This window comes from Podarcis vaucheri (genome assembly GCF_965113315.1).
Source record: "Podarcis vaucheri genome assembly, chromosome: 4".
NCBI classification, from domain to species: domain Eukaryota; kingdom Metazoa; phylum Chordata; class Lepidosauria; order Squamata; family Lacertidae; genus Podarcis; species Podarcis vaucheri.
The window spans coordinates 91,794,865-91,820,971 of NC_138762.1; the positions used below are offsets into that span (position 1 = coordinate 91,794,865).

The 26,107-nt window shown below is 45.0% G+C and overlaps 1 protein-coding gene across 1 annotated transcript; it reads left to right on the forward strand.

Annotated features, from left to right (window-relative positions):
* Window positions 1-14,375: 14,375 nt before the first annotated feature.
* Window positions 14,376-24,309, forward strand: LOC309530172 (uncharacterized protein). Its single transcript, XM_082218880.1, has 10 exons — window positions 14,376-14,546; window positions 21,571-21,647; window positions 22,044-22,075; window positions 22,210-22,326; window positions 22,455-22,534; window positions 22,679-22,772; window positions 22,879-22,962; window positions 23,051-23,155; window positions 23,548-23,599; window positions 23,815-24,309. Exons 1-10 carry the CDS (start codon window positions 14,536-14,538, stop codon window positions 23,838-23,840), a joined length of 678 nt encoding a protein of 225 aa, XP_082075006.1. The 5' UTR covers window positions 14,376-14,535; the 3' UTR covers window positions 23,841-24,309.
* Window positions 24,310-26,107: the final 1,798 nt, after the last annotated feature.

The following is a 26,107-nucleotide window of genomic DNA, read 5'->3' on the forward strand; positions in this document are numbered from 1 at the left end:
ACTTAACTGTCAAGAGTGCTTTACCTTTATTCCAAATAAAAAACTTTGAGATCTGTTTTTGTTTGTTTGTTTGTTTGTTTGTTTGTTAATTGTTTTGGGTTCCCTCAGGCAAGATAAAGAGACCAACAAATTTAAGAAATAATAACAATAATAGTGAAAAGCAGGATACAAATTTGTTTAAAAGCTGAATAAAAAATAACTAAATATCACAATGCTAAACATGGTGCTTTGCATTAATGCATGCAACTGCTTCTAGATCTAAACTGCCTTTTGAATCCACATATACATTTATGCAAATGTTGTCAGGTGCACAACCATTGATTGTAAGGTCATTCAATAAAATCAGCAAACCAATACTATTACTTTGTGAAATCTGGATTTACAAGTGGTGGACCACATGGCAGTTACCGGCCAACAGCAATCCCTGTGTTCAAGAGATGACCATAGATAGAAACATAGGGAGCTATCTGATGCTGAATTAGACCATTGGTCCATGTAGCTCATTATAAAGTGACAGTGGCTCTCCAAGATTTCAGACAGGAATGTCTCTCAGCCCTACCTGGAGGTGATGGGGATTGAAAATGGGGTCTTCTGTTTGTGGGATGCTTGTATTCAATACATGATAGCTTCTAGTGGCTATTCATGGAGGCTACCTATCAACAACTATCAGAAATACTAACTAAATGAAAACTCCATGTTGAGAAGTAGTGTGCCTTTGAATACCAGATTCTGGGCAAAAATAAAAGAATAGAACGATTGCCTTAATGCCCTGATTAGAGGCATTAAGGCCACTGTTGAAAACAAATTGCTACCCAAGTGATTTTTGGTCTGATCAACCAGGTATCTTCTCAAGTTGTGAAAATGTTTCCTTCCTTCCTTCCTTCCTTCCTTCCTTCCTTCCTTCCTTCCTTCCTTCCTTCCTATATAGACCCACTAAACTAAACAATGTAAGGAACTACCAGGGCATGCCAGGCACTCTGAGAGCTTCATATTTTGCTCCGAGAAAGTGGGATGTGCCAGAATGGGTGCAGCAAGGTCCCAGGAGGAAAGAGAGGTACACAATCAGAAGCAGATTAAAAAGTCAACTGTTAGTGTGCCTGGGAGAGGTACTGGAGAGGGGGAGGTTAGAGGAAAAGGAGTGGAGATAAGTAGACTTGCTGGTGAGAGAGGCTCTTAGAAAGGGAGGCATGCATATGGTGGAAGGGGACAAGGAAAGTGAAGAGAGAAAACAGGGAGGACAGCGTGGGAAGGAGAAAAGGAATGGGCAAGCATCTTCCCTAAGGAGCCACGAAAGGTGAGATAGATGAAAAGAAGGGCTGTGAGATATTACCTTAGCAGGAAAGCTGGTATTGGCATGGACACCGAACACAGAACTTTCATGCGATATTGCCCAGTGAAGATTTTATAAATCCTTGCTACAGAGGGGATACCATGATGAGAAAATCTCTAATCTTGGTCTAGATGCTCTACTCACCTGGAGTCTTTGAAGATAAAAGACTTCCTTGTGATCTTTGGTACCTGGGAGGAAGGTTTAGAGCAGTTCACACTAGACAATTTAAAATACTTTTGTATCCTAAGGCTTGGATCCAGATTGTTGAACCTGGGTCCTGTTGAAATCAATGGAGCAACTGCTGATTTCAATGGGAACCAAGCACAGCTAACTTACCCTAAATCGTGAAGTGTGGCACATTCATTCTGATTATGTAAATCATTATTTGCTGTGGAGTGAGATTCTCCTGGACTGCCTGTACACTGGAGAGATTGATCTGTGTCAGTCCTAGGTGAAAGGCAAGGACGAAACCAGCCTTCTCCTCAATCAACAAGGAACTCAAACTGTCAGCCACGGCAGATGCACCTGCTAGTGCAGAAGAAATATTTGGTTTCACAATGATAAATGGCAAAACACAGAGCTTCCAGAAACGCTCGTTTCTTTTTCTTTCGTTCACATTTTCTTGCAGGGGCATTCCTGTGATAAGGTCTGCTGGGATGAGTGCCCACGCTGGTGCTTTGAAGTGCACCAGATTTCTAAAGATAGGTGATGTTTTTAAGCAAAGGTTGTATAGCCATCTATCCTGGATGCTTTAGTTGAGATTCCCGCATTTCAGGGGTTGGACTAACTGATTCCTTCAATCCCTTCCAAATCTACAGTTCTATGATTCTATGAAGTTTCCAAATACTTACCGTATTTTTCACTCTATAGGACGCACTTTTTCCTCTCCAAAAATTAAGGGGAAATGTGTGTGCATCCTATGGAGCGAATGCAGGCTCCTTGTCTTCAGCGATAGCAATGCAAAGCCTCCAAAGCGCAGAGGGAGCGCTCCCTCCACGCTCCTTGGCTTCGCGTTGCTTTCGCTGAAGCCTGGAGAGCGAGAGGGGTCGGTGCACACTCACCCCTCTCACTCTCCAGGCTTCAGGGATAGCCATTGAAGCCTCCAGAGCACTGTGGAGGCTTCGGGTTCCTTTTGCTGAAGCCAGGAGAGCAAGACTCTCCTGGCTTCAGCAGAGAGGGAGAGCAGCGCCCCTTCAGCGAAGCGAGAGGAGAAATGGAAGGGGCTCCGTTTCTCCTGCCGCTTCGCTGAAGGGGCGCTGAGCAGAGAGGGGGAGAATTTTTTTTTCTTGTTCTCCCCCGCTAAAACAAGTTGCGTCTTATAGTTGGGTGCATCCTATAGAGCAAAAAAAAAAAAATGGTATATACACCAATGAATAACTTTTATATAGAAGATTTAAATATATGAAAACATTCCAATGAAAGTACTGGTGCTCTCAATTCTTAGAGCTACACTAAGGCACATAATTATGTCACTACAATGTGATGAAGAAATGTTCATTAGTTTCCTTTCAGCTATAATAATTGCCCCATGAGATCACTAGCATTTCTATTGGAAGGTTCAGTTTAATTGTTAGTTACCATTTACAATTCTCTGTAATAATGATAATTAGTTTCTTAGAGACTTCTTAACTGTATCAGAGCTGTCATCTTAAAGGTTTGGGGTTTTTTTTAATAAAAAAAATACTTTCTATGATCTGAGATGCTTCTGTTTAGCAGCAAGCAATATGTCATGGAAGTTTGTTAAATGTCATGTGAGAAAACTATCTAGATAGACCGATATACTCTGATGTATTATTGCAACAAAGAACAGTGAGATTTTGTTTCTCAAAAGGCATAGTCCTTGTTGCAGATTTTCATGGTAGGACACAGATGCCAAATCAATGCATGCAATATGCCCCCCCCCGCATTATGATCCAGATGCTATGCAAATGAGATATAACTTATGAACCACAACAGTGTGTCAGGAAAAGTAAGTGAGACCTGAATAGAAGCATAGCCTGAAATGACATAGTCCTAGATGCCCGTATATAAATAGCATCTTACTGAAGAATCAGTTTGGGCACTGGAGGAGAAATAAAGAGTAAAGTTTTCTGATGACCCATAGGAGTGGATGGTGTGAGAATATCTTTGTTGTAGACCTATACATGTAGAGCAGGCATAGGCAAACTCTGGCCCTCCAGATGTTTGGGACTACAACTCCCATCATCCCTAGCTAACAGGAGCAGTGGCCAGAGATGATGGGAATTCTAGTCCCAAACTTGTGGAGGGCCGGAGTTTGCCTATGCCTGATGTAGGGTGTATGAAGGACCAGAAAGTAGACCCAAGACCCATCTACTCTAGACTTGCCATAACTCAAGATGGATGGATACAGACACAAACATACCCTAAAGTCTGAGGATAGGACAGAAGATAGAGAAATAACGGGTTCAGGGACCAACCCAAAGAAGAATTTCTGGAGCAACACTTGTGCTTCAAGAGCCAATGAGTCCTCACCTCTCCCTGAGGTGGTAGCCCCAACCCCTCCTCTAATTTCGAGGGCTCATCTCCAGAATTATTTTCAATGTGTTCCAGTCACTATCAATTGCCATGTCCAGGGGCAACAAGCCCCCCAGGACCCCTAGAGCCAGTCTGTGGATTTGATCATAGCTCCTCCAAGTCCAAGCAGCTTTCTTCTGAGGGGACAAAGCTTGAGGATATTACCGAAGATCCAGCCTGACTTTATCCAACCTGATTTTTAAGTTGGTCCCACAGTGAGCTGTCAGTAGTTGTGGCCACTGACAATCTAGCTTTTGCCGTGCTTGGAAAGCACATTTCTCCATTCATTACATTCTGACTGAAACTGAATCTTCCTCTGGAAGTGGCCAGTCACATATTGTCTTATACTATTAACAGACAATTAATCTGTATCCTCCAGTAGAAAAGCTAGGTAATCTGTGAGGCATCTTAGAAAGGAATGGCTAATGAAATGTTCTTCATCATGGGACTTCCGGGTTGGCGCCATCGCCGAATGGCGGACTCCCTCCGAGCTCCGGAGGGCGCCTGCTCGGCAGGGGCTGGGTCCTACCGCGCCGGCGATTCGGGGACCCTTAAAAACCACGGGCACGGAGTCCGTGGACATGGGTGACTCGGCTGGCACCGTTAGCGCCCTCCCGACTTGTGAAGGAGCCTTTTTAAAGGCTACGGATCGGGTGCCGGGGAGTGGCGTGGTGCTGTGAGTCCTCTGCTTTCCCTGCCGAGTGAAGCCGCATGCCATTCGACGGAGAGCGCTGACTTCTTCTATTGAAAATTCGGACTTTCAACAACAACCCGTGAGTAATTTGGAAACCGGGTTTAAAAGGAGAAAAAAAGAATTTTTTTTCGGATTTGGCACGAGCGGGGGAGATCCAAAAAGGAAGTCAGTCACCCCCCCTATTGTAAACATTCTAAAACAAGGACTGGGTAACCAAGGACGAGAGGGAAGCGTATTTTGGATAAAAATTATTAATTCCACGATGAGAAATTATAAGAACTGTGCTGGAGGAGAAGAGTGGAGGGTGAGAAGGAAAATGTAACCCCCCCCCCCGAGAACCGGGGAGATTCGTGAGAGAGCCTGGTGAAGAGAGACGGAGACTTTGACAGCTGTCAAAGTAGCTGTCAAAGTTCGGAGAATATAAAGAGGACTTTGCCATGAGGACTTTGCTGGTTAAATTTGTTACAATTTGTTACAATTTGGATATAAACTGTTGAAAATAAGGAATAACAATTTGACTTTTGGATCAGAGGAAACAAAGTTACTACAATCCCCCTAGAGGAGTTTTGGGACACTACAAGAACGGTCGCAAGTGGAAAAATACTCTTGGAATCGCACAGGACTTGTTATCTCCTGGGAAAGCTGCAAAACTGAAACCGTATTTCGTCTACAGAGGTGTTTATATTAAAGGAGACAATAGAATTTTTCTATTGAAGAAAGGAAGGGACTGGACGTAAGTTTTTGTTCCTGAACAACAATAACCCCTGTAGAGGTACCAAATTTCTGAATTAGAACATTTTGGCAGTGGAACAGGACAAGAAACCTGAGAAAGTGAGAAAAAAGAACAAAGGACTGATTACGACATGGAAAGAACAACGGGGGGAGCGTTAAAGACCAAGGAAACTAAAGGCCCTTTGGGGCCTCTTATAGACTGGATGTTTGAAGTTAAATATTATAAAAATAAATAATTTTTTTTAAAAAAACTGGCAAGGTGGAACTGGGGAAAAATCTGGCCATGGATTGAGATCTCCAGGCTGACAATAGACAGACTGATGGATATGGGGAATTCAAACCGGGGGAGGGGGGGGAAGACCTGGAATCCAAAGGCTGTGCAACTATTTTTTGAATCTCTTTTTATATTCTTTATCTTCTATATCTTTATATAACTTCTTGTATATCATTTTATTTTGACTGGACGTGTTTATTAAAAAAGGAAACTGGGGCGGACCTTGGGGAAAAAACTTTTTTTTTCTTTCTGTTAATGATGAGGGATGATGGAATGATTGTATAATTTAAATTGAATAGTGGGTTAAACAAATTAAGTTTTAAATTGGGAGTGAGAGCTTGTAGAACCAAATTAATGAAAGGGGAATACAATTGGGAGGGGGATGGGGGAGTCCCAGAAAGTTGGCAATGAAAGTAAGGTTTTAAGTGTATTTTATTTTTATTTTTTCTTTGTATTTTTATTTTTTATGTTTTGGAAACTTTAATAAATGTGATTTATAAAAAAAAAAGAAATGTTCTTCATCATGTTATGGTCTGATTTTATATTACTTTACACATAAATTTGGGTTAGATGGGCCTTTCATCTGTTCCATCAAGGCATGTTCTTGTGCTTGTGTCATTGCAAAAGGAACCCAAATTATAGCTTGGATGAACTTTCAAGCCACTGGACAGAATAAGAGGTTGAGGAAGAAGCGGAAACCAGCAGCCTTCCACCTTTCATATTTTACATAAGGTCTCCTTCAGGTACTGAAATATACCAGAGCATCAACAGACTGGCAGCTCCAATTTTAGATGTTCCCAAATATGCCATTATGAAGGGGGAAATGGTGATGCTATACACACACACACACACACACACACACACACACACACACAGGAGTGGCTACCACTAGGAGATACCAGGGGGTTTTTGTTTTTGTTTTTCTCAAACCGACATTTTGAATGGGGAATTGAGGGGGATCCAAAATGGTGGCCAGAGGACAGATAGAGTTTCAAGGATTCTGCCACATTTTACCAAATACATTCCAAAAATTTACTAAATATCAAAAATGGTCCCTTCCTCCCCCTTAACACGATATATAATCATCCTCCAGCCCAAGAATTTCCTGTGGTCCAAGATCCCTGAGACACAGAAAAGAAGGTCCAGACATATCCTGGTCACCTTTTTAGTACACTAATAATTACTCTTATATGTGTACTGCCTATACATTTTTGGGTGATACTGGCTATGATACTGCAAGATAGGTGGTCCACGTAATGTTACATTCATTATAGTAGGAGTATTACAAAAAGCCTCTTCTCTCTTTTTGCGTTTCTAGTGCTGCTGTGACACACCTTTTGGGAATTAGCTTTCAGCTAAGCAAATCCATTTCCCTTTCTTGACTCTTTCCAGCTGGGTCTTTAGGCAGGATTTCCTTGTTGCCACGCATGTCTTATATGCTTATTAAATCGAAAGGAGAAACTCTGAGTTGTGACCTGACCACTCAGTGACACAGAACGTGATTGCCAAAAGATTAACAATGGGAAAAGCAGCTGAGAAAACTATCCTAGCCGGCAGGTACTGACAAAACACATTTCCACTCCGTTGGTCCAGCAGTCATCAAATTGGATCTTCACAGATGTTCCTGGCCCATAGTAAAATATTAAAACACTCCTTTAATTCTCTCCTAGGGATTTCCAAATGAAGGAAACAGCTTCACCTGATTGCACTTTTTTCCTGCATACAGAAATAGTCCAAACACACACACACACACAGACACACACACACACACAGGCTATGCTGTCTGCCTGGCTCCTTGCCAATGCACGCTAGCAAGTCACTTTCTCTTATTGTAATGCAGATGACAGAGTGCAAGGCCTGCACGGCAACTGAATTAATTGAAAGAAACGAGCCACAGACGCCCAAGCAGTACTGCAACTTTAAAACAAACCTTGGCACAATGATCTGAATCTCAGGCCTCGGAGAGAACGGAGTGATTAATTAAACTGCAGCAAACAGGAGCACAACAGATCCCATCAATCTGCGTAGAGATTTTATAATGGTCAAGGTTGTGTAAATAAGTGCATGCAGGAAACTCTCAAGCATCGCTGTCTGTCAGTTTAGGATAGGGCGCGGTTTCCAAGGGCATTTCTAGGTGAAACCGGGTTAAAAAAATACTGGGCTATGATTCATTTAAAATTAGCATTTTAAATAATTATAATAATTAATATATATATTAATCATTGATCAAGGAGATAGGATCTGAAGTTAAAGCCGAGCGGAAAAGCACAGCCTAGTGTGTAAAATAAAAGCCTGATGGAATTAAAATTAAAATAAGCAATGGGGGGGAGACCAGTAAGGGGTGAGGGCAAACCATTCATTCATGGGGCAAAGGGTTCACACGTCTAAAAGCGAATTGAGAAGGCCTGTTCCACTGTTCTGAGAGCTGTGTGCCATCTTGAGATGTATGAAAATATACATGTTACCTGTAAATTATATTTGTTCTTGTTATTTCATCTAAGACACATCATTCTACTACAGAAAAACCCCGAGGGGATTACAGTTTAGATTTCCACACTGCAGGAGATAGCAGAAACAGGAGAGAAAAGGAGAAGACAAATGTAACAGGCTATATAATAAATTTCCCCCATAAATAATCCATTTTGTACTAAAATATGTACTAAACACATTTTGTACTAAACACATGGGGAAACTTCTGGGGAAAGTGTTTTGTTTTTGTTTTTGAGGGGAAGGATGCACATGAACACACACACCCTAGTATGACATGGCATCCTACCATCTAATTTACCTCAATAAAGCCAGTATAGGTCAGCCTTTGTCAATGGTGTTTTCTTGGCAGGGACACTGGAGTGGCTTGCCGGTTCCTGAGGCTCCAATATTTTGGTCACCTCATGAGAAGAGAAGACTCCCTGGAAAAGACCCTGATGTTGGGAAAGATGGAGGGCACAAGAAGAAGGGGACGACAGAGGATGAGATGGTTGGACAGTGTTCACTAACATGAGTTTGAACAAACTGCGGGAGGCAGTGGAAGACAGGAGTGCCTGGCGTGCTCTGGTCCATGGGGTCACAAAGAGTCGGACACGACTAAACGACTAAACAACAAGGCCAGCCTTTTACTGAGCAACAACTATTCAGCACACCTAGCAGGTAGAAGCCTCTAGCAATGTGTAATAAGGGAAGTGGCAAGTGCAATAATAATGTGCATCTTCATTTCCTTCAATGAAATATTTGAGTTTTCAGTTTTAAATACTCCTCTTCCTGCACTGTTTGAAAGTAGTGCTGAAGTTTCTCCTACATTGCCTCTCACTCGCTCACTTCCTGACATTTACAGTGGTACCTCTGGTTAAGAACTTAATTCGTTCCGGACGTACCTCTGGTTAAGAACTTAATTCGTTCCGGAGGTCCGTTCTTAACCTGAAACCATACTTAATCTGAGGTACCACTTTAGCTAATGGGGCCTCCCGCTGCTGCTGCTCCGCAGGCACACAATTTCTGTTCTCATCCTGAGGTAAAGTTCTTAACCCTAGGTACCACTTCTGGGTTAGTGGAGTCTGTAACCTAAAGCGTATGTAACCTGAAGCATATGTAACCCGAGGTACCACTGTATAGGAATCTCTTGGACCCATGCTTCAGTTGCAACTAAGGACTGGTTTACACTATGGAGAATCAAATGCTGAAGATTTATAAACAGTGCCAATTCAAATTAAATTGAAAATGAAGTTGTTCTAAAACGCTTCTGGTATCGTGTTAGTGTTTTAGCAGTTAGGGAAGCTATCTTGAACACATAATGCCTGGAAAAGCTTAGCAATAAGGTACTGTCATAATATATACCAATGCTACAATCCTATACAGTTCCACTTGGGAATAAGCCCCATTGGACTTAATGGTTCCCCCCACCTTTCGAGCAATGACTAGGTCAGTAAAATAATATACAGCTCACATTTTTTGCTTTACTTTTAATGTTTGGAAAGTATTCCCCAAGTTTACCAGAAGATGTCAGCCAGTATTCAGTAATGTGCATTTATAGTTTTGAAATGAGAGGGGAAACCTTTGATTCTTTCTCATGGAGCCAGAGTGAGTTAAAATTTAATGCTGCAACACAAACCTTATATGTAAAGCCCAGATATAATCATGTGATTGAAATTCCCTGCATATTTTCTCAGAAGCGAGCCTGATCCTGTTCAGTGTGGCTTACTCATAAGCAAGAATGCAGCCTTGTGGGGCTAATGCATATATCACTTGTGGGACTTTTTAAGGGGAAATTTAGGACTCCCCACATTACAACATACCTGTACATTTCCCTCACGTAGATTCGGAGAAAAGAACTAGATAAAATAGCGGCCAATTGCAAAGGTGATTCAGACATTTAAGCTGGCACATTCTATCTGAGAACCCCCTGCTATTCTATCGTATGCAACAAATAATTTCTAGGAGACGTGACCGTGGTTTATTATATTTGCAGTGCCTCGTGTTTTTATGGTTATTGTTGTTTTTCTTTTTGTTTCCTTTGTGAATGATGCCATGGCCTTTGGCTAGTGCAATAAAGTTTATGATGATGACAGTGGTACCTTGGCTCTTGAACTTAATCCGTTCCGGGAGTCCGTTCGACTCCCGAAACCATTCGAAAACCAAGGCGCAGCTTCCAATTGGCTGCAGGAGCTTCCTGCACTCAAGCGGAAACTGCGTCGGACGTTTGGCTTCCCAAAAAAAGCTCACAAACCGGAACACTTACTTCCAGGTTTGCTGCATTCGGGAGGCGATTTGTTCGGCAACTAAGCCGTTTGGGAGCCAAGGTTTGACCGTACTCTGAAATGTGTCAGGCCTGAATGGAATCTTTCCTCAAGCAGCTAGCATCTTTTACTGTCAGTGCTGTCTCCTTGGTTTTCTGGTTGCTTGGGACCATAGTTTCCATCATCCCTGTCTGTTGGCCATGCCAGCTGGGACTGATGCTAGTAGTAAGCTGGCAACATCTGGAGGAGACCCCCATCTCCACGGTAAATCTTTGAACTTTAATTGCCTTTGAAATTAACTGTAAGACCCCCCCCCCTCTCTCAGGAAGAAGCGCAAACATCCAAAGAGGGAGATTTGTAGCTCAGAAGCTGTTGCGATGCACCTAGTGAAGGCAGACATCCTGAGGAATTACAGGTTTATTGTGCTTCTGGCTGCGTTGGCTGCCAAAAGCCAGTTTGGATATACCAAATGTTGCATTTGGCTTCCATGGCAACATAAACTTTAGGAGTCCAAACTGCTTGGCTGACATATTTACTGCGATGTTTTTCTTTACTTCTGTTCCCTGCCTTACAAGGTGTCTGTGAGTCCTGATTACTGCCAGAGACAGGTTCAGATGACTGCTATATTATATTAATTATATTATATTATATTATATTATATTATATTATATTATATTATATTATATTATATTAATCAGTGGCGTAGCGTGGGGGGTGCATGGGGGGCCGGCCACACCAGGCGCAACATCTGGGGGTTAGGGCAAATCCACGGGTTAGGGGGCGCAAATCCACGGGTTAGGGGGTGCAAATTACTTGCCTTGCCCCGGGTGCTGACAACCCACGCTACGCCACTGTATTATATTATATATTATGTACTATATTATATTATATTAACCATTCTTTCTCTTGCCCATCATGGCTGTATATGGCCTGAAATATTTTTTCATGAGACTGAAATTGGGAGATATAATTATAGTGTTCATACCACCTTATCATGGAGGGAGAACTCAACTTTGATTGCCTTTCAATGAGAAAGTGCCTAATACGTACTTCTCACCAAAGTGCAAGCTCCAAAGCAGCTATACTTCATAACTTGCACGTCTTCAGGTTTTTCAGTGCAGTTTTCCAAGTAAAATGTGCCTAGTGTTGTATTGGTTAGTGAAAATAGCATACAAAAGTATTTGGGGAAATTGCTTCAGATGTTTTTCTAAAAGTCAGACAGTTGTTTATTTCCTTGACATCTGATGGGAGGGCGTTCCACAGGATGGGTGCCACTACCGAGAAGGCCCTCTGTCTGGTTCCCTGTAACCAGGGAATACTTCTCACAGTGAGGGAACTGCCAAAAGGCCCTCGGAGCTGGACCTCAGTGGGTGGAGATGGAGCTGAACGATGGGGGTGGTGACGCTCCTTCAGATATACTGGGCTGTTTGTGGGGCAGTGCCCTGCTGGATTAAACTCTGTGGAGGCCCCTTGGCAGCCAAAATCTGGGCAGGGGGGCAGGCCTCGTGCACATACTGGAATAACCTTGAACTAAGAAAGCTTGATTGTTGTTTTCTTTCAAGATCAAATCAATCTTATTTTGATCCATTGTCACGGGACCCCTAAAAAGTGTGGGGCCCATAGGCCAGTGCCTACTCTGCCTATTTGGTAATCTAGCCCGGCCCCTTTGGCTGCAGGAGAGAGAAGAAACAGAAGTTGAGGGACGCCTCCTGACGTGCTGTTCCCCACAATGAAATGGAAGGCTCAACATTTGTTAGGCACTTTCAGATGCTCAGCAGCCTTGTGTGGTTACAACAACCCTGTAAAGTAGGCCAGTGCCATGTGCTCCCCATATTGCAGCTGAATCCCTCGCAGATTGGCATCCAGCCTCTGCTTAAAAGCCTCCAAGGAAGGAGAGTCCACCACCGTCCCAGATAGTCTTACCGTCAAAAAGTTATTGCTAATGTTTAGTCCGAATGTCCTCTCCTGCCCTCCCCTTGGGAGCAGCAGAAAACAAGCTTGCTCCCTCTTGCAGCCCTCAGATATTGGAAGATGGCTCTCCTCTCTCCTCTTCTCCAGGCTAAACATACCCAGCTGTCTCAACTGTTCCTCATCAGGCTTGGTTTCCAGACCCTTCACCATCCTGGTCGCCCTCCTCTGCTCACCTTCCAGCTGCTCAATATCCTTCTTCAACTAGCCTGCGCTGACTGGCAGCAGCTATCCAGGGTTTTGAATGGGGGGGGGGGACATTCCCAGGACAGAAGGCCTGCATGCAAAGCAGATGGTCCAATGCTGCGCTATGGAGACCCCTAGCCTGCTTTGAAGGATGTGGGGGTGGTCTCCCTTTGGAAAGCGTGTTCTCCCTAGCAGAGAGCACGTGTTGCGGTTGGGAACAGGCCACCCTCCAGTGACTAGGCAAATTTAGTTGAATCCTGACCATTTAAATGGTTAAACTGGGTTGCTGGGGTGTTTTGATTGTTGCCAATTCAGAGGAGGGGTCAGAGTCTATATATACAGGGGCCAGACGTTGGCACGGCCTCTTGGCCGTTTTGCATCGGATCACCCGCCCTCCCTCCCTTGTTTAAGGGGGGTATTGAAGGATTGCTTGACCTTGCTATGCCTGTCATGGGGTCGTTCGCCTTGGTGCGAGGGCCTGGTAGGAATTTTGCCATCTGGCTGATTGGCTGGTGCCATTTGGTTTTTGCCTACTGCGTAGCAAATCGTCACAACTTGTAAGGTTGGTGGTTAGGCACTGGTTAAATTGGTGCTTGGAGGGGTAAGTGCCTACCCCTCCAAATGATGCGAATGGGAATTCCGTTAAAGGAAATCCAGGGGCTTGCCATTCTTTCGTCCTTGTCCCCGGAGTCGGACTTGGGCCGTGCAAGCCCCACAGGAACATGAGGGTGAGAAGTAATGGTCTGGTGCCCAGCTTTATTTCTCACCCAATACTTGTTTCCCACACTGGCTTCCGCTGGAATCCGGAAGGCCAGCTCTGTCCCTGAGGGCAAGGACAGATAGTCGGAACCATTGCCTAAGCAACCACTCACATTTTTGTATTTGAATAAAGTTGTGGCCAAAATTATGCCAAAAACCTTAAACAAAAATTGATGTGTGAAGTGTGAATTATTGGGGGGCTACTGTGACTCAACACGCAAATGGGGCTGCAGCAAGAAGGACGTGAAATGCTGATGTGAATCTGTGGATAGAAGATACAGCCCAGCTGCAGGCAGAACAGAAGGTGCCTCCAAGTTCTGACAGAGAAGCATCACCTCTCAGGAGGGGCCAGGTCCAGGTGGAGGGGTTGCCGTGGTGACAAGGACCTGCCCTCCTTTGTGACATCTCTTGCTCTTCCCTTAAAAGCCTCTGACTTGCAGGCAGCCATTGTGGGTTAGTGAGGAGAGTCAGGAGAGAGAGGTAGTGGTGGTGGTGGTGGTGATTGTAGAAGAGGAGAGGTTTGCTTGATATTTTTCTTTTTCTTTTATTTATTACTTTTATTTGATTCATTTTATTTGATTTATTTTTATTTTATTTTTTATTTTACCTTTTTTATTTTAACACTTTTATTTTACTTTTTACTTTTTACTTTTTACTTTTTACTTTTTACTTTTTATTTTTTATTTTTTATTTTTTATTTTTTATTTTTTATTTTTTATTTTCTATTTTTTATTTTCTATTTGTTTTTTATTTTTATTTTGCATATTTGCGCGCATTTGCGCGCATTTGCGCGTATTTGCGTGCATTTGCGTGCATTTGTGCGTTTTTCGCATATTTGTGCGTATTGGTGCGTATTTGCGCATATTTGTGCACATTTGCACGTATACTTGCGCATACTTGCGCGCATTTGCGTGCATTTGCGCGTATTTGCGCGTATTTGTGCGCATTTGCACATTTTTGTGCGTATTTGCACATATTTGTGTGCATTTGCGTGCATTTGCGTGCATTTGCGCGTATTTGCGCGTATTTGTGCTCATTTGCACATTTTTGTGCGTATTTGCACATATTTGTGTGCATTTGCGTGCATTTACACGTATTTGCGTGCATTTGCACGTATTTGCACGTATTTGTGCACATTTTTGAATATATTTCTTTTGTTTACAGAAGAATAGTTAGGGGTAAGTGTAGGCTTAGGGTGGGGGTTAGGTTCAGGGTTAGGGCTGGGTTTGGGGGTGGGGGTGGGATCAGAGTTTGGGATCAGGCTTGGGTGGGAATTTTAGATAGGTAGTTAGCTTAGATAGGGGGGGGGTGATTTTTCATCAAGAAGATGTGCCGGCTGTAAGTACCATTCCTTTGCTTTCTCTTGGTCTCCTGGGGGCGGGGTGTGATTCCTGGGTCCCCTCTACAGCTTTAGCTCTCTGGTCCACCAGGGACCAGAGTCTCCTCCCTCACCAGGAATGGCAGGGCTGTCCTGTTAAAGGAAAAATCCGGGGCTCCCTTGGACAAAAACAAAGACACCAACCAATAATACAAAGATATTATCAAAACCGCACAGATTACTACTGGACCGAAAAAATGGGAAAATAATGGGAAAAAAAGCTTAAAATTCACCTTGTGCTATCTGATAAAAAGGTAAACAAATACCATTCCACAAACAATGTTTGTTTGTGCTTCGATTAATTTCATAGACATCATGGAAAAACTGATTTAATAAATGAAAACAGATTATTTGTAACTTAAAAGGTGTCAAAGCCATAAAGAAATAGAGGAAAGTCAACTAATATACTAGGGATTCTGATTTGTTTCGCAGAACAGAAAGAAAGTGACTGTTTGGCTGAAAGGGAAGAAAGACGAAAAGAAATACAAAGGCAATGACTTTTCTGAGAATCTTGGATACAGAATACAGTGGTGCCTCGCAAGACGAAATTCATTCGTTCCGCAAGTTTTTTCTTCTTGCGAGTTTTTCGTCTTGCGAAGCACGGTTTCCCATAGGAATGCATTGAAAATCAATTAATGCGTTCCTATGGAAACCGACTTCAGACCAGGTCCGGGGACAGTCTGTCCCCCGACCTCTTCTGAAGGCTGGGGGGGGACACAAGGGCTTTTCTTCCCACCCCCAGCATTTTAAAAAACCCCGGGACAGGGGAGGGCTTCTCCGCTGTCCGGGGCGATCTTAAAATGCTGGCGGGCGGCATTTTAAGATCGCCCCGAGACATTGGAGGACTTCTCCGCTGTCCGGGGCGATTTAAAAGCCCCTGGGAAGGCAGGCAGGGGGGAGCAAAGCCTTTTGCCCCCCGCCCGCCTTCAGAAGAGGTCCAGGACCTCTTCTGAAGGCGGGCGGGGGGCGAAAGTCTTTGCTCCCCCCGCCTGCCTTCAAAAGCCCTCCGGGACAGCGGAGAAACACGCCGCCCGGGGCGATTTTAAACCCGCTGTCCTGGGTTTTTTTAAATGCTGCCGGGCGGCAGCGCTGCCGCCCGGCAGCATTTTAAAATTGCCCCGGACAGCGGAGAAGTCCCCCGCTGTCCCGGGGTTTTTAAAAAACCTCTCCGCCCCCTGCCAGGCTTCAGAGCAGCCTTCCGAAGCCTGGCGCGGGGAGAAGGTCTCTCCGCCCCCCCCCCGCCAGGCTTCGGAGCAGCCTTCCGAAGACTGGCGGCGGGAGGAGGTCCGAGGACAGTGGGGAAGACGCGCTGCGCTTCCCCGCTGTCCCGGAGATTTCCCTATGGGCTTTCGTCTTGTGAAGGAAGCCCATAGGGAAATTCGTTTTGCGAAGTGCCTCCAAAACGGAAAACCCTTTCGTCTAGCGGGTTTTCCGTCTTGCGAGGCGTTTGTCTTGCGGGGCACCACTGTATTTAAATTACTGTTTGTATCCCCCCCAGTTTTTTGTTTGTTTTTTTTGTGGGAGAAAAGAAGGGACAAACACTTTGTTAGAGGTTCCCATATCCTGTTAAAAGGGAAAATTATTTTCATGTGAGAAGTCTGTCAGGAAATGCTGTTCCTAAAATGCACACAAACAAAACCTGTTATAAAATTTAAATCCCATGGGGGGGGGACTACTCAAGAGAGGAACTCAAAGTGGGAGTGCTTTGATATTTACCTGTGAAAAGAATTTGGCATGTTAAGATTTGAAACTTGGCAACCTCTTGACTTTTGATGGTCCAGTACTTAACCCTTTTGTCTTACGTAGCCCCTGGAGCAAAGGAGACATTAAGGGTGATTTCCCTCAATGGTTCCAAGTTCACATAAGGAAATTTGGATAAGTTTCTCCCTGCAGCCCACGCTCTTCAAACCTTCTTTCCCCTACTTTTTTTGTTTTTTTTTTAGCTGATCTAGGCTCCCTCGCCCAATAAAGCGAGATGAGCGCCGCAACCCCAGAGTCGTCCGCGACTGAATCTAATGGTCAGCGGTCGCTTTACCTTTAGGGACGCGGGTTGCGCTGTGGGTAAAATCCTCAGTGCCTAGGGCTTGCCGATCGAAAGGTCGGCGGTTCGAATCCCCGCGGCGGGGTGCGCTCCTGTTGTTCGGTCCCAGCGCCTACCAACCTAGCAGTTCGAAAGCATGTCAAAGTGCAAGTAGATAAATAGGGACCGCTTACTAGCGGGAAGGTAAACGGTGTTTCCGTGTGCGGCTCTGGCTCGCCAGAGCAGCGATGTCACGCTGGCCACGTGACCCGGAAGTGTCTCCGGACAGCGCTGGACCCTGGCCTCTATAGTGAGATGGGCGCACAACCCTAGAGTCTGTCAAGACTGGCCTGTACGGGCAGGGGTACCTTTACCTTTTACCTAGCCTCTGTGCATGTGCAGAGTTCATATTTCAGCAAACCTTTTATACCATTGAAAGTGTTGCATCTTTTGGCTAAATTAGAATAAAGGAAGGGAAGGGTAAGGAGTAGATTTAAAAAAATAGATTTAGATTTAAAACAAAACAAGAAACTTAGCTAACAATAGAAGTTGGTCAAATTAAATTTCTGTTAACTCAGTTCTAAGGGATCATGTTTCCCTCAGCCCAAGCAAAGGGAGTGCTTTCTTTATGTACAGGAAAGGGCTATCATTATTTTGTGCTGCCCCTCTGGTCATTCGCGGAACAATCAACCGTTCTCTTATTTATGAGTAAAAATGGCCAGAGAGTCAGAATTCATAGGATCTTTAACATTCTCAGTCATTTCAGCCTTACCATTTGCAGACAAAATTTTCTGCCCTTTATTTACAGGATGGTCAAGGCTCATTCTACTTGATTATGAATTTGTATGTGCTTAACCTTTGAATAGACTTTTAAGTCTGATTTTTGTAAATAATAGACAAAATGATAAACACTGTAATCACTCAAATGCTTGATATTACCAGTTCTGCTTCAAAACATCACGGCTTTCACCTCTCACCTTTTAGAAACAAAGAGCAAAGCTGGGCTGAATTTCAACTCATCAGAATTTAGGAATTACCCTCCAATGCTTGCAGGCAGACACATGACCTTCCACACAGCCACAAATTGGGAGAGGTGAAAGGGACCCTGGGGTCATCTAGTCCAACCCTCCAAAATATAGGGTTCACAGCAAGATTTCACAGCAAGATTTGTACTACCAAAAAGACACACATTTAAGTATAGGTGCGCAACTGGGAAAGAAAACACAGCAAGCACACACATGTACTAAGGAAGAGGAAAATAAAAGTACCCAACTTTATACAGAACCCTTTTAACAGATCTTGAAGCTAATTTGAGTGAGAGTTTACTTCCTTAGACGAAAGAGTGCAAGTTCCTGGAGAAATGATCTTTAAAGGAAGAACAGTTTTCCTAAGATAAGATAGGGAGAGAATCAGGGAGAGAATATTTTATAACCATAGGGTTAATTCAATTGATATAACCACTCACAAATAATAAAACAGCCATAGATTTGATTTAAAAGGAATACAAAAGTGAACAATTTTTTCTGAACTTGCATAGGAATAGTAAGCCTAATAAGGATTTTAAAATTACCACACATAGGAAATTGAGATGCAGGGTACCTTTAGCAAAGATTGCCCCCCCTCCCCGCAGTTTCCTTTTAAATGAAGCTTACTCGGGAGTAAATTTACCTGGCACAGAAGTAAGAAGGGGGGAGGACTGAAAAAGACTGAAACGGGGGGGGGGGGGATTTTCCAAGAAAAGAGGCCAGGAAGTCTTATAGAGACTGATATCAGGACTCAGATAGACAATCACTGACTATGGGAGCTTCTACCTTTTAATAACAAATTTTCTTAGAAGAAACACAATTTTTTTTAAAAAAATTAGGCATATGCTTAATGAAATACAGACACTGCATTTTAGCTTGAGAGAGCAGTTGTGCTCAACTAGGCTTTTGCAGCAGAAACATTAGTTTCTTCACAGCACATTCCAAAATACTGGAACAAAAAAACTGGAACACGGATGTAGACTCACAAACTCAAAAGTTGCAACAAAACATCATTTACCATCAACTTAAAATCATCCTCCTCACTTAAGCTATAGAGGGAAGAGGTGGGGTAATTCTCCTTTCAGAACACAAGTAAGCACATATACAGGATTTTCTCTCTTTTTTTCTTTTTACCACTCGGAGGAAGACTCTCTTTGGAGCCTCTCTCAAATAACAAACATTTGCACACTTCATTCTCATTTTTGTCCTGTTTAAGATTGATAAGGCCCACCATGGCTTCCATAGATTTAAATTTTTTGAAGCAAGCTTGCAATTTAAAAACTATGTGCACTTAAGAACAATCTGTGGATGCCAAAGCCAATGTAAACACAAACCCTTTAAATATTTGAGTACATCTCTTATTCATTTTTAGAGAAACTAAGATTCTAATGTGTGGGCTCTCAGGCTGGGTTATGATTATATCTACTGCCTTCTGAGCACCATTAAGTTTACGGTTTCATGTTCTAGCTTTAGGTTATAGTTTAACAACACAAATTTGATGTGCTCAGTTCTCCTTAAGGGTTCACACCCTAAGTTTGTTGAAGGATCCCTGAGGTGGCCGCTGTGCCCTGGGTTCCAGGTGGTGGGCCTAAGCCACCCACTAAAAGTTACAACGGTCTCGCAATTTGTACTTGGAAAGACCATTTTGTCCCTTTATTTTATTTTATTTTATTTTATTTTATTTTATTTGCCCAGTTGGAGATGACAAACTGGAGGGGCGTATCAGAATCCTCTCTGGGGCAAAAAGGCTTCACGGAAGCTTTGTTGCCAGAAGGAGTCCAGCTAGGGTGTTTAGAAGAGTGAGCTCCCATTTCCCTAATACCGAGGGGGGGGGGTTGCTCGATAACAAGCTATACAAGGAGATACATAAACAGAGATACAAGAGAGGGACAAAGAGGGAGGGGAAGAGAAAAGAATATCCTATCAGTATTATTCAGTCTAACGCTCAAGTGCCCCTCTCGGCCCTTTCTGGGCAAAACTCTGACGGATCGGACCGGAGAAGGCTAGTAGAAATCCAAAGGCAATCCCTGCCTACAGCTAAAACCACAGGCAACTAGCCTGGAAACCACGGGTCTCTTAACCCAGAAAAACCACGGATCCGGAATTCACTCAGTGCTGCTCACAAAACTAATCCTAGTGTGGGGCCCCGTCTTCTTCCTGAACCTCCTGCTCTACCATCCACGACAGCCTCCTGCCTGACCTTAGAACTATGTCCGAATTGCCTATTGGGCGCTTGCACAGTGCAGTGCCAGATTGGGGTCTGAGAAGACAAAGGTTTGAAAGGAAGCAAATGAGAGAGAGAAAGAGAGAGATTTTCCACAATCCTTCCAGCCATGCTCCGAGAGAAGGCGTCAAGGAGAGAGAAAAGAGATTTTCCACGATCCCTTTGGCCACACTCCGAAGAAGGGAATCAGGAGAGGGAGAGAGAAGGACTTTCAGGACGCTTCCAGCCACGCTCCGAGAGAAGATGTCAAGGAGAGAAAAAAAGAGATTTTCCATGATCCCTTTGGTCACGCTCCGAAGAAGGGAATCAGGAGAGAGAGAGAAGGACTTCCAAGACTCTTCCGGCCACGCTCCGAGAGAAGACGTCAAGGAGATGAAAAAAGAAAAGTTCAGCTGCTGTGGAGAAATTATTCTTCCACCCCCTCCCAATGTACTAACTTCAAACCATACTCACGTCCTTGAATGTCCCTCGTGGATCCCGGGATCCTTTTCTTTGGCCAGCTTGAACTTGCCTTTACTCACCAGCTTTCTGGTGACGATTGATTACCGCCCGCAAAGAGGAGGCAGGGAGAGGAAAAAGGATCCCTGGGCTAAGGTTGCCCAGTGGCGCCCGATCCCCTCTATCTCCCCCCTCACCTTCACAGGAGAACCAAGAGTCCCTGAGCATGGTCGGCAAACTGTTAACGGAAAAATCCGAGGGCTCCCTTGGACAAAAAGACACCAACCAGGATAACGTGGAGCAAAACAGCAGCCTGTAGGCTTGGCCTTTATTGATCTGTTGCAACAGGGTGCTCCCCTCACCTTCGGGAGAGAGGAGGGACCCAGAAAAATGGTGTGCAAGGCCTTATAAAGACTTTTGGAATTGCCACCCTGTAGATCAAGATCACCCCCAGAAACATCATACATACATCACAGAAGGGGTGTAACCTAAGACCACCCCTCAGATACATCACACCTACATCACAGAAAGGAGGGGTTGAGGGAGGAGTTGTGGTGGTAACCTGAGTGTCCTGTCACCTGGCTGGTTCCCCCTTTCCCCCTCCCCATGAGTACTTTCCAGGTAACAGAGGGGAGTTTGCAGTTTCCTGCCCCCAGAGGGAAGAGCTGATCATTGTCCTTTGTTCCAGTCCGTGTTGAATCCACTCCCATATGCAGGTTCTTTGTGATCTTGATGGTCTTCTGTCTAGGACCATCAGGGATGGCATAGCAACTGGGCAGGGCTCCTGTGTATGTACTGGTATGCTCAAGGGATTATGGCTGCCCTGTATCAAACCTTCCCCATTTTGTAGTCCTTCCTTCATGGAGTAAAATAAAAGTGGAACAGTGCAAATCCGATGTATGGTTGATTTTCTATGGATTTATAACAGAAGCGTAGCATATGTAGTGTATGAGTGTGAAGTTTGTACAAAATGAATGATGGGGGGGGCTGGTTCCTGCGACAGTCCTAAGAAGACGAGGCAGAGCAGCCCTTTAACAGCTGGCAATGCTTGTCTTTCCTTTGGGTTGGAGCTCTTGAACCCATAGCACTTGGGGCCTCCTTTCTCTCTCTGCCAGCCATTTGTGCTCTGGACTGCCTCTTTCCAGCTCTGCCGATGCCCTTTCAGGTCACAGAACTGCAGAGAGATTGCAGGAATTGGGCCAGGCGCCCCTCCTCTCTCTCACACACACAAATTGGGGCTGCCAGCTTCTGAGTCGCTCTCTGCTCGTCTCTTCTAGGTTCAGGCGCTTAAGGCGGCTGATCAGCTGCAAGAAGGTGGCCCCCTTGGAAGTCCTGGAGCAGCCCGCGGTGTCGGGTGAGCAAGTGGCCCTCCTCTTGGGGATGGAGGAGGGCAGCAATGGGCTAGGGGGGCATCTAGTAAAAAGATTCACAGAGCCAGATGGCTGGATCCAACCCGCCTATCTGACAGCATCTGGAAACCCAACCCCCCCCAGCAACCACCCCATTTTGTGGGGTCTGTTGGAGGAAGCAGGGGGTTGGGCTGCAGGGCAAGGCAGGGGGACAGTTGTCAGCGGGAGGGGCACCTTCCCTGGGGAGCCATGTTCTGGGGGCAGGAGGTTAGGATTGGCCCCCAAGGCCTGGGGTGTCCTTCTCTTGTAGTAGGACTTGGAATCCAGGAGAAAACTCTTGGGAAAGCCTTGCAAGGGGCTCAGGGAGGAACTCACCAATCCCCATGTCCTTCACTTTGCAGATGTGCTGGGAATCCACATCCCTTCCGTTGCGGTGAGTATTGGATAAAACGAGAGCAGGGAGAGGATCCCTCAGACCTGCCCCCCTCTTGCACTCCACTCTGTACTCTCAGATGTGGAGGAGCCCTTCCCCCACAAGGAACTGACAGCCTGACTTTTGCCTTTCAGCTGCTTGACAAAGATCAGCTCCAGCTTCTGGGCATCATCCAGGACTGCCAGGCAGCTCGGCTCAGGGGGCTCCGAACCCTGAAGTACTCCAAGGAGGAGACTGCCAAAGCCATTCTGGTGAGTGATGGGTGATGTGAGGGACCCCATGGGGAGGGAGGGGCAGAGAGGGGGCTGGCATTTGGGGTTGGAGCCATCTTCTGGAGACTCCCGGAAGGAGCTGACTTTCCTCCTCTGCTCTCTTCTAGAACATCCTCGGGCACTTGGAGTACTTCAGGGATCGCCCCCTGAGCCTGGCCCTGGCCTTCGAGGCCCTCCTGCAATTGAGGTGAGTGGGATCTTTGGGGTGGGCAGGGCTGCAAGGGGACAGAACTCCAGGGGGAGCTTTGGTTGGGCAAGTCTGGCAGGAGGGAGAAGGGTCAAGGGAGACTTGGAGGAGGCAATGTCTAACCCCTTCCCTTTCTCTCTCCAGTTTTATGAGACCCCACTTCAGTCTCTCTATGGTGAGTGAAATCCTCCATAGAACAGCGGAGGCAGTTCTGGGGAGTGCAGAGGAGGACAAAGAGGTATGTCCTCTGCTTTAACTTCTCTTTGCACAGCTCTTTCTTCTTTTTACACTCTTCCAAAATTTAACCCAGTAGCACTCAACCTCTCTTCTCTCTTTTCCCACAGGAACTGAAGAGGCCATTTCAAAGCCTGCTGGGGGGTCTCCTCCTAGAAGCCCCGAATACTAGAACCTTTCTCCAATTGCTTACCGTAGGTATCCTGATAGCATCAGGAGTGGTTTTAGGGTTGCCCCCCTGTCCCTTACCCAACTAACTGTCCCATTTCTTTCATCCTGCAGGACCTCCGATATTATGCCCTTTTGGGGAATGAAGAGCAAAGGAAATTAGGGGCCAGCAGTATATCCCTGCTGCTGGCCCTTTCACGAAGATTCCCAAACCTAAGAGTAAGTATTTTGCCTTCCTGTATTCAGTTAGAATCATAGAATCACAGAGTTGGAAGAGACCAGAAGGGCCATCGAGTCCAACCCCCTAAAGGTAAAGGGACCCCTGACCATTAGGTCCAGTCGTGACCGACTCTGGGGTCGCGGTGCTCATCTCGCTTTATTGGCCGAGGGAGCCAGCATACAGCTTCCGGGTCATGTGGCCAGCATGACTAAGCTGCTCCTGGCAAACCAGAGCAGCGCATGGAAACGCCGTTTACCTTCCCACCGGAGTGGTACCTATTTATCTAGTTCATTGGTTGCTTCCATCCTTCCTGGGTGGGGCTGCTTCTCTTACACCCATCCAGGGTGGGGTTCATAATGTCAACTGACTCAGATTTGTCTTTCCTCTGCAGAACAAAGTGATTCGGCCGGAGCTGGCGTGCTTCAGAAATAATCTGAAAGAAGGTAATCCCCACACCTTGGGGACAGTGAACTCCCTGTCCCTTGTTTGCCCAAGACACACCTCCCAGGTCTTCTTGCTGGGAGTCCTGCAGGATCTGCTCCCTGCCTGGGAGGCCTTTCCCACCTGCCCTGGGAGGGCAGCACCCAGACTGACTCCAGCTACAAGAAGCGGAGAGAACTGAACAGATTTTCTCTCTTTTTCATTCTTTTCCATCCAGATGACATCATCATTGAAGAATTATGATTTTCCTCCTTGAAGGAATCAACTGGCTAAAGACTGGGAGAAGAAGAGGCGCTAAGAATCAGGAGGGGGACAGATGATTTAAGCAGCCATGAAATATGGACTGAGATTGGGCAGAACAAGGAAGAAAGGAAGGAAGGAAGGAAGGAAGGAAGGAAGGAAGAAAGAAAGAAAGAATCCATGACAGATGGCCATCTAATCTCTGCAAGGAAGGAGAGTGCATCACCTTACAGGGGAGTCCATTCCTCTGTTGAACAATGTTCAGTCGGAATCTCCTTTGTTGTATCCTGAAGCCATTGGTTCGAGTCCTACCATCCAGAGCAGGAGAAAAAAAAGCTCGCTGCATCTTCCAAGTGAAAATGGCTCTCTCTGGTGTCACTGGATCAAGCTGATCGATTTTCTTGCATTACTTAAACGAAATAGTTTTTAATTGATTTTGAATAAACATGCAATAAATTGTTATTGTTCTGAATTTCATTGTGTTATTGTCTTCCATTGAAAAGGGGCAAGGAGAGGGGCTGGCTTTGGACTCAGAGCCTGACTGATAAGCTGAGGGGGGGGGGCAATGGCATAGCAAGGTTAGGTGGTACCCGATGTGGAAAATTTCTTGTCAGCCCCCCCCCCCCCATTGAAATTATTAAAAGAAGGAAAAATAAGATACTTACAGCTGCAAGTGTTATTTTCTGGTTTATTTACTTAACATTGTGAGCATAAGCACTTAAAACCTTTTTTTCACGGTGGGAATTGCTTATGAATGAAATTGTTTACTTCGTTTCGCTATTTTGCAGCCTGCTGTTGATGTGGAGTGCAGGATGCTGAGGTGCTGTGTGAGTGGAACTGCAAGAAACAACCACCAGTGCGGATACTCCCTCACTCTTAAAGAGCTTACCTAGAAACCAAGAAGAGCCAGTGGCGGAGGAAAGGGGTTGGGGTGTCATCACCGAGGGGGGTGACAAAATAAAAAAATAAGAGGGGGTTATGTTTTTTTAAAAAATTGAGCTCACAAAACTTTTTAGTTCAGTCAACAAATGTAATGAAACACGGCCGGCACTTACCATGGGGCCTGCAGCATGCCTGAGCCACACGTCTCTCCTGGGAGTGACATGGTGGCTTGGGGGCCTGCAGGCTCCGCGCTGCCTGAAACGGCAGTGTGGGACTTGCATCTGCCCTCCGCCTCTCCCTCAGCCGCCCTACAACCGATGGGGAGGCAGCAGAGAGGCTCCACACAGTGGGTTAAAGCCTCAGTGCCTAGGACTTGCCGATCAAAAGGTCGGTGGTTTGAATCCCCGTGGCGGGGTGCGCTCCCCTTGCTCTGTGGGATACTGGGCTAGATGCAGCATTGGTCCATACAGATGGACTCTTATGTTCCTACTAAATATTATCTAAACTTAAATAAATCTGTTCCTGTTTTGAGTTTACCTGAAGTGCACCTTTTAATTTTATTTTAAAGGTGAACATTATTACGACTTTTATTAATCAAGCTAATCTTTTCACATGAACAAACTTTACACAAATAAGACACAAAATACCAAATTCTTGCTCCTCCCTCTTATCTCTCACCCGATCTCCCTTTATTAAGGAGAGAAATAAATTGGAGTGGATTGTCAAGATAATTCAGCACACACAGATGATTTCATAGAGGCTTGGTACGCAAATCAGCATATCACGCAATTAAATTAAAACTCAAAACCGCTTCTTCTTCTTCTTTGAGACCTTGAGGTGTGCCTGGCCACACCCAGCACACCTGGAATGCGTGTCTATTCCTAACCCCTGCCCACCAGCTGATTCAGAGCAGTTCACTGAGGGCCTTGCACAACAGTTCCACACAGGCTAATGGTACTGAGAAGCCTGGCTTTGGGCTGCGACCTCATGCTTTCACCTGAGTTCCCAGAAAAGATGTGAAGGGGAGAAAGGATAGCACCCACAAATGATATATAGCATCAGGAAGCAAATGGCTGCAAATTGTGTCTGGCTTGGTGGCTGGTCAAGAGGAGACATGGCTCATTGGAAACACTGGGATCTTAAAAAGATCAAAAGATGAGCCAGGAGGATGTGTGGTTGAGGGCAGGAGCCGCAAAGAGGGGGGTTGGCAGGAAGAGATACTGTTTGTAATATTGTAATTCAAATACAGAAAATATTAGGCTTTAAAGACATCTATTTATGTTACTGGTGCTATCTGTAAATTTATACAATTATATATATTTTTAAACGAAAAACAACTGTCTCTGCGGGTACTGGAAGCATTGCTATTCCCACCTGGCCTTGAGGAG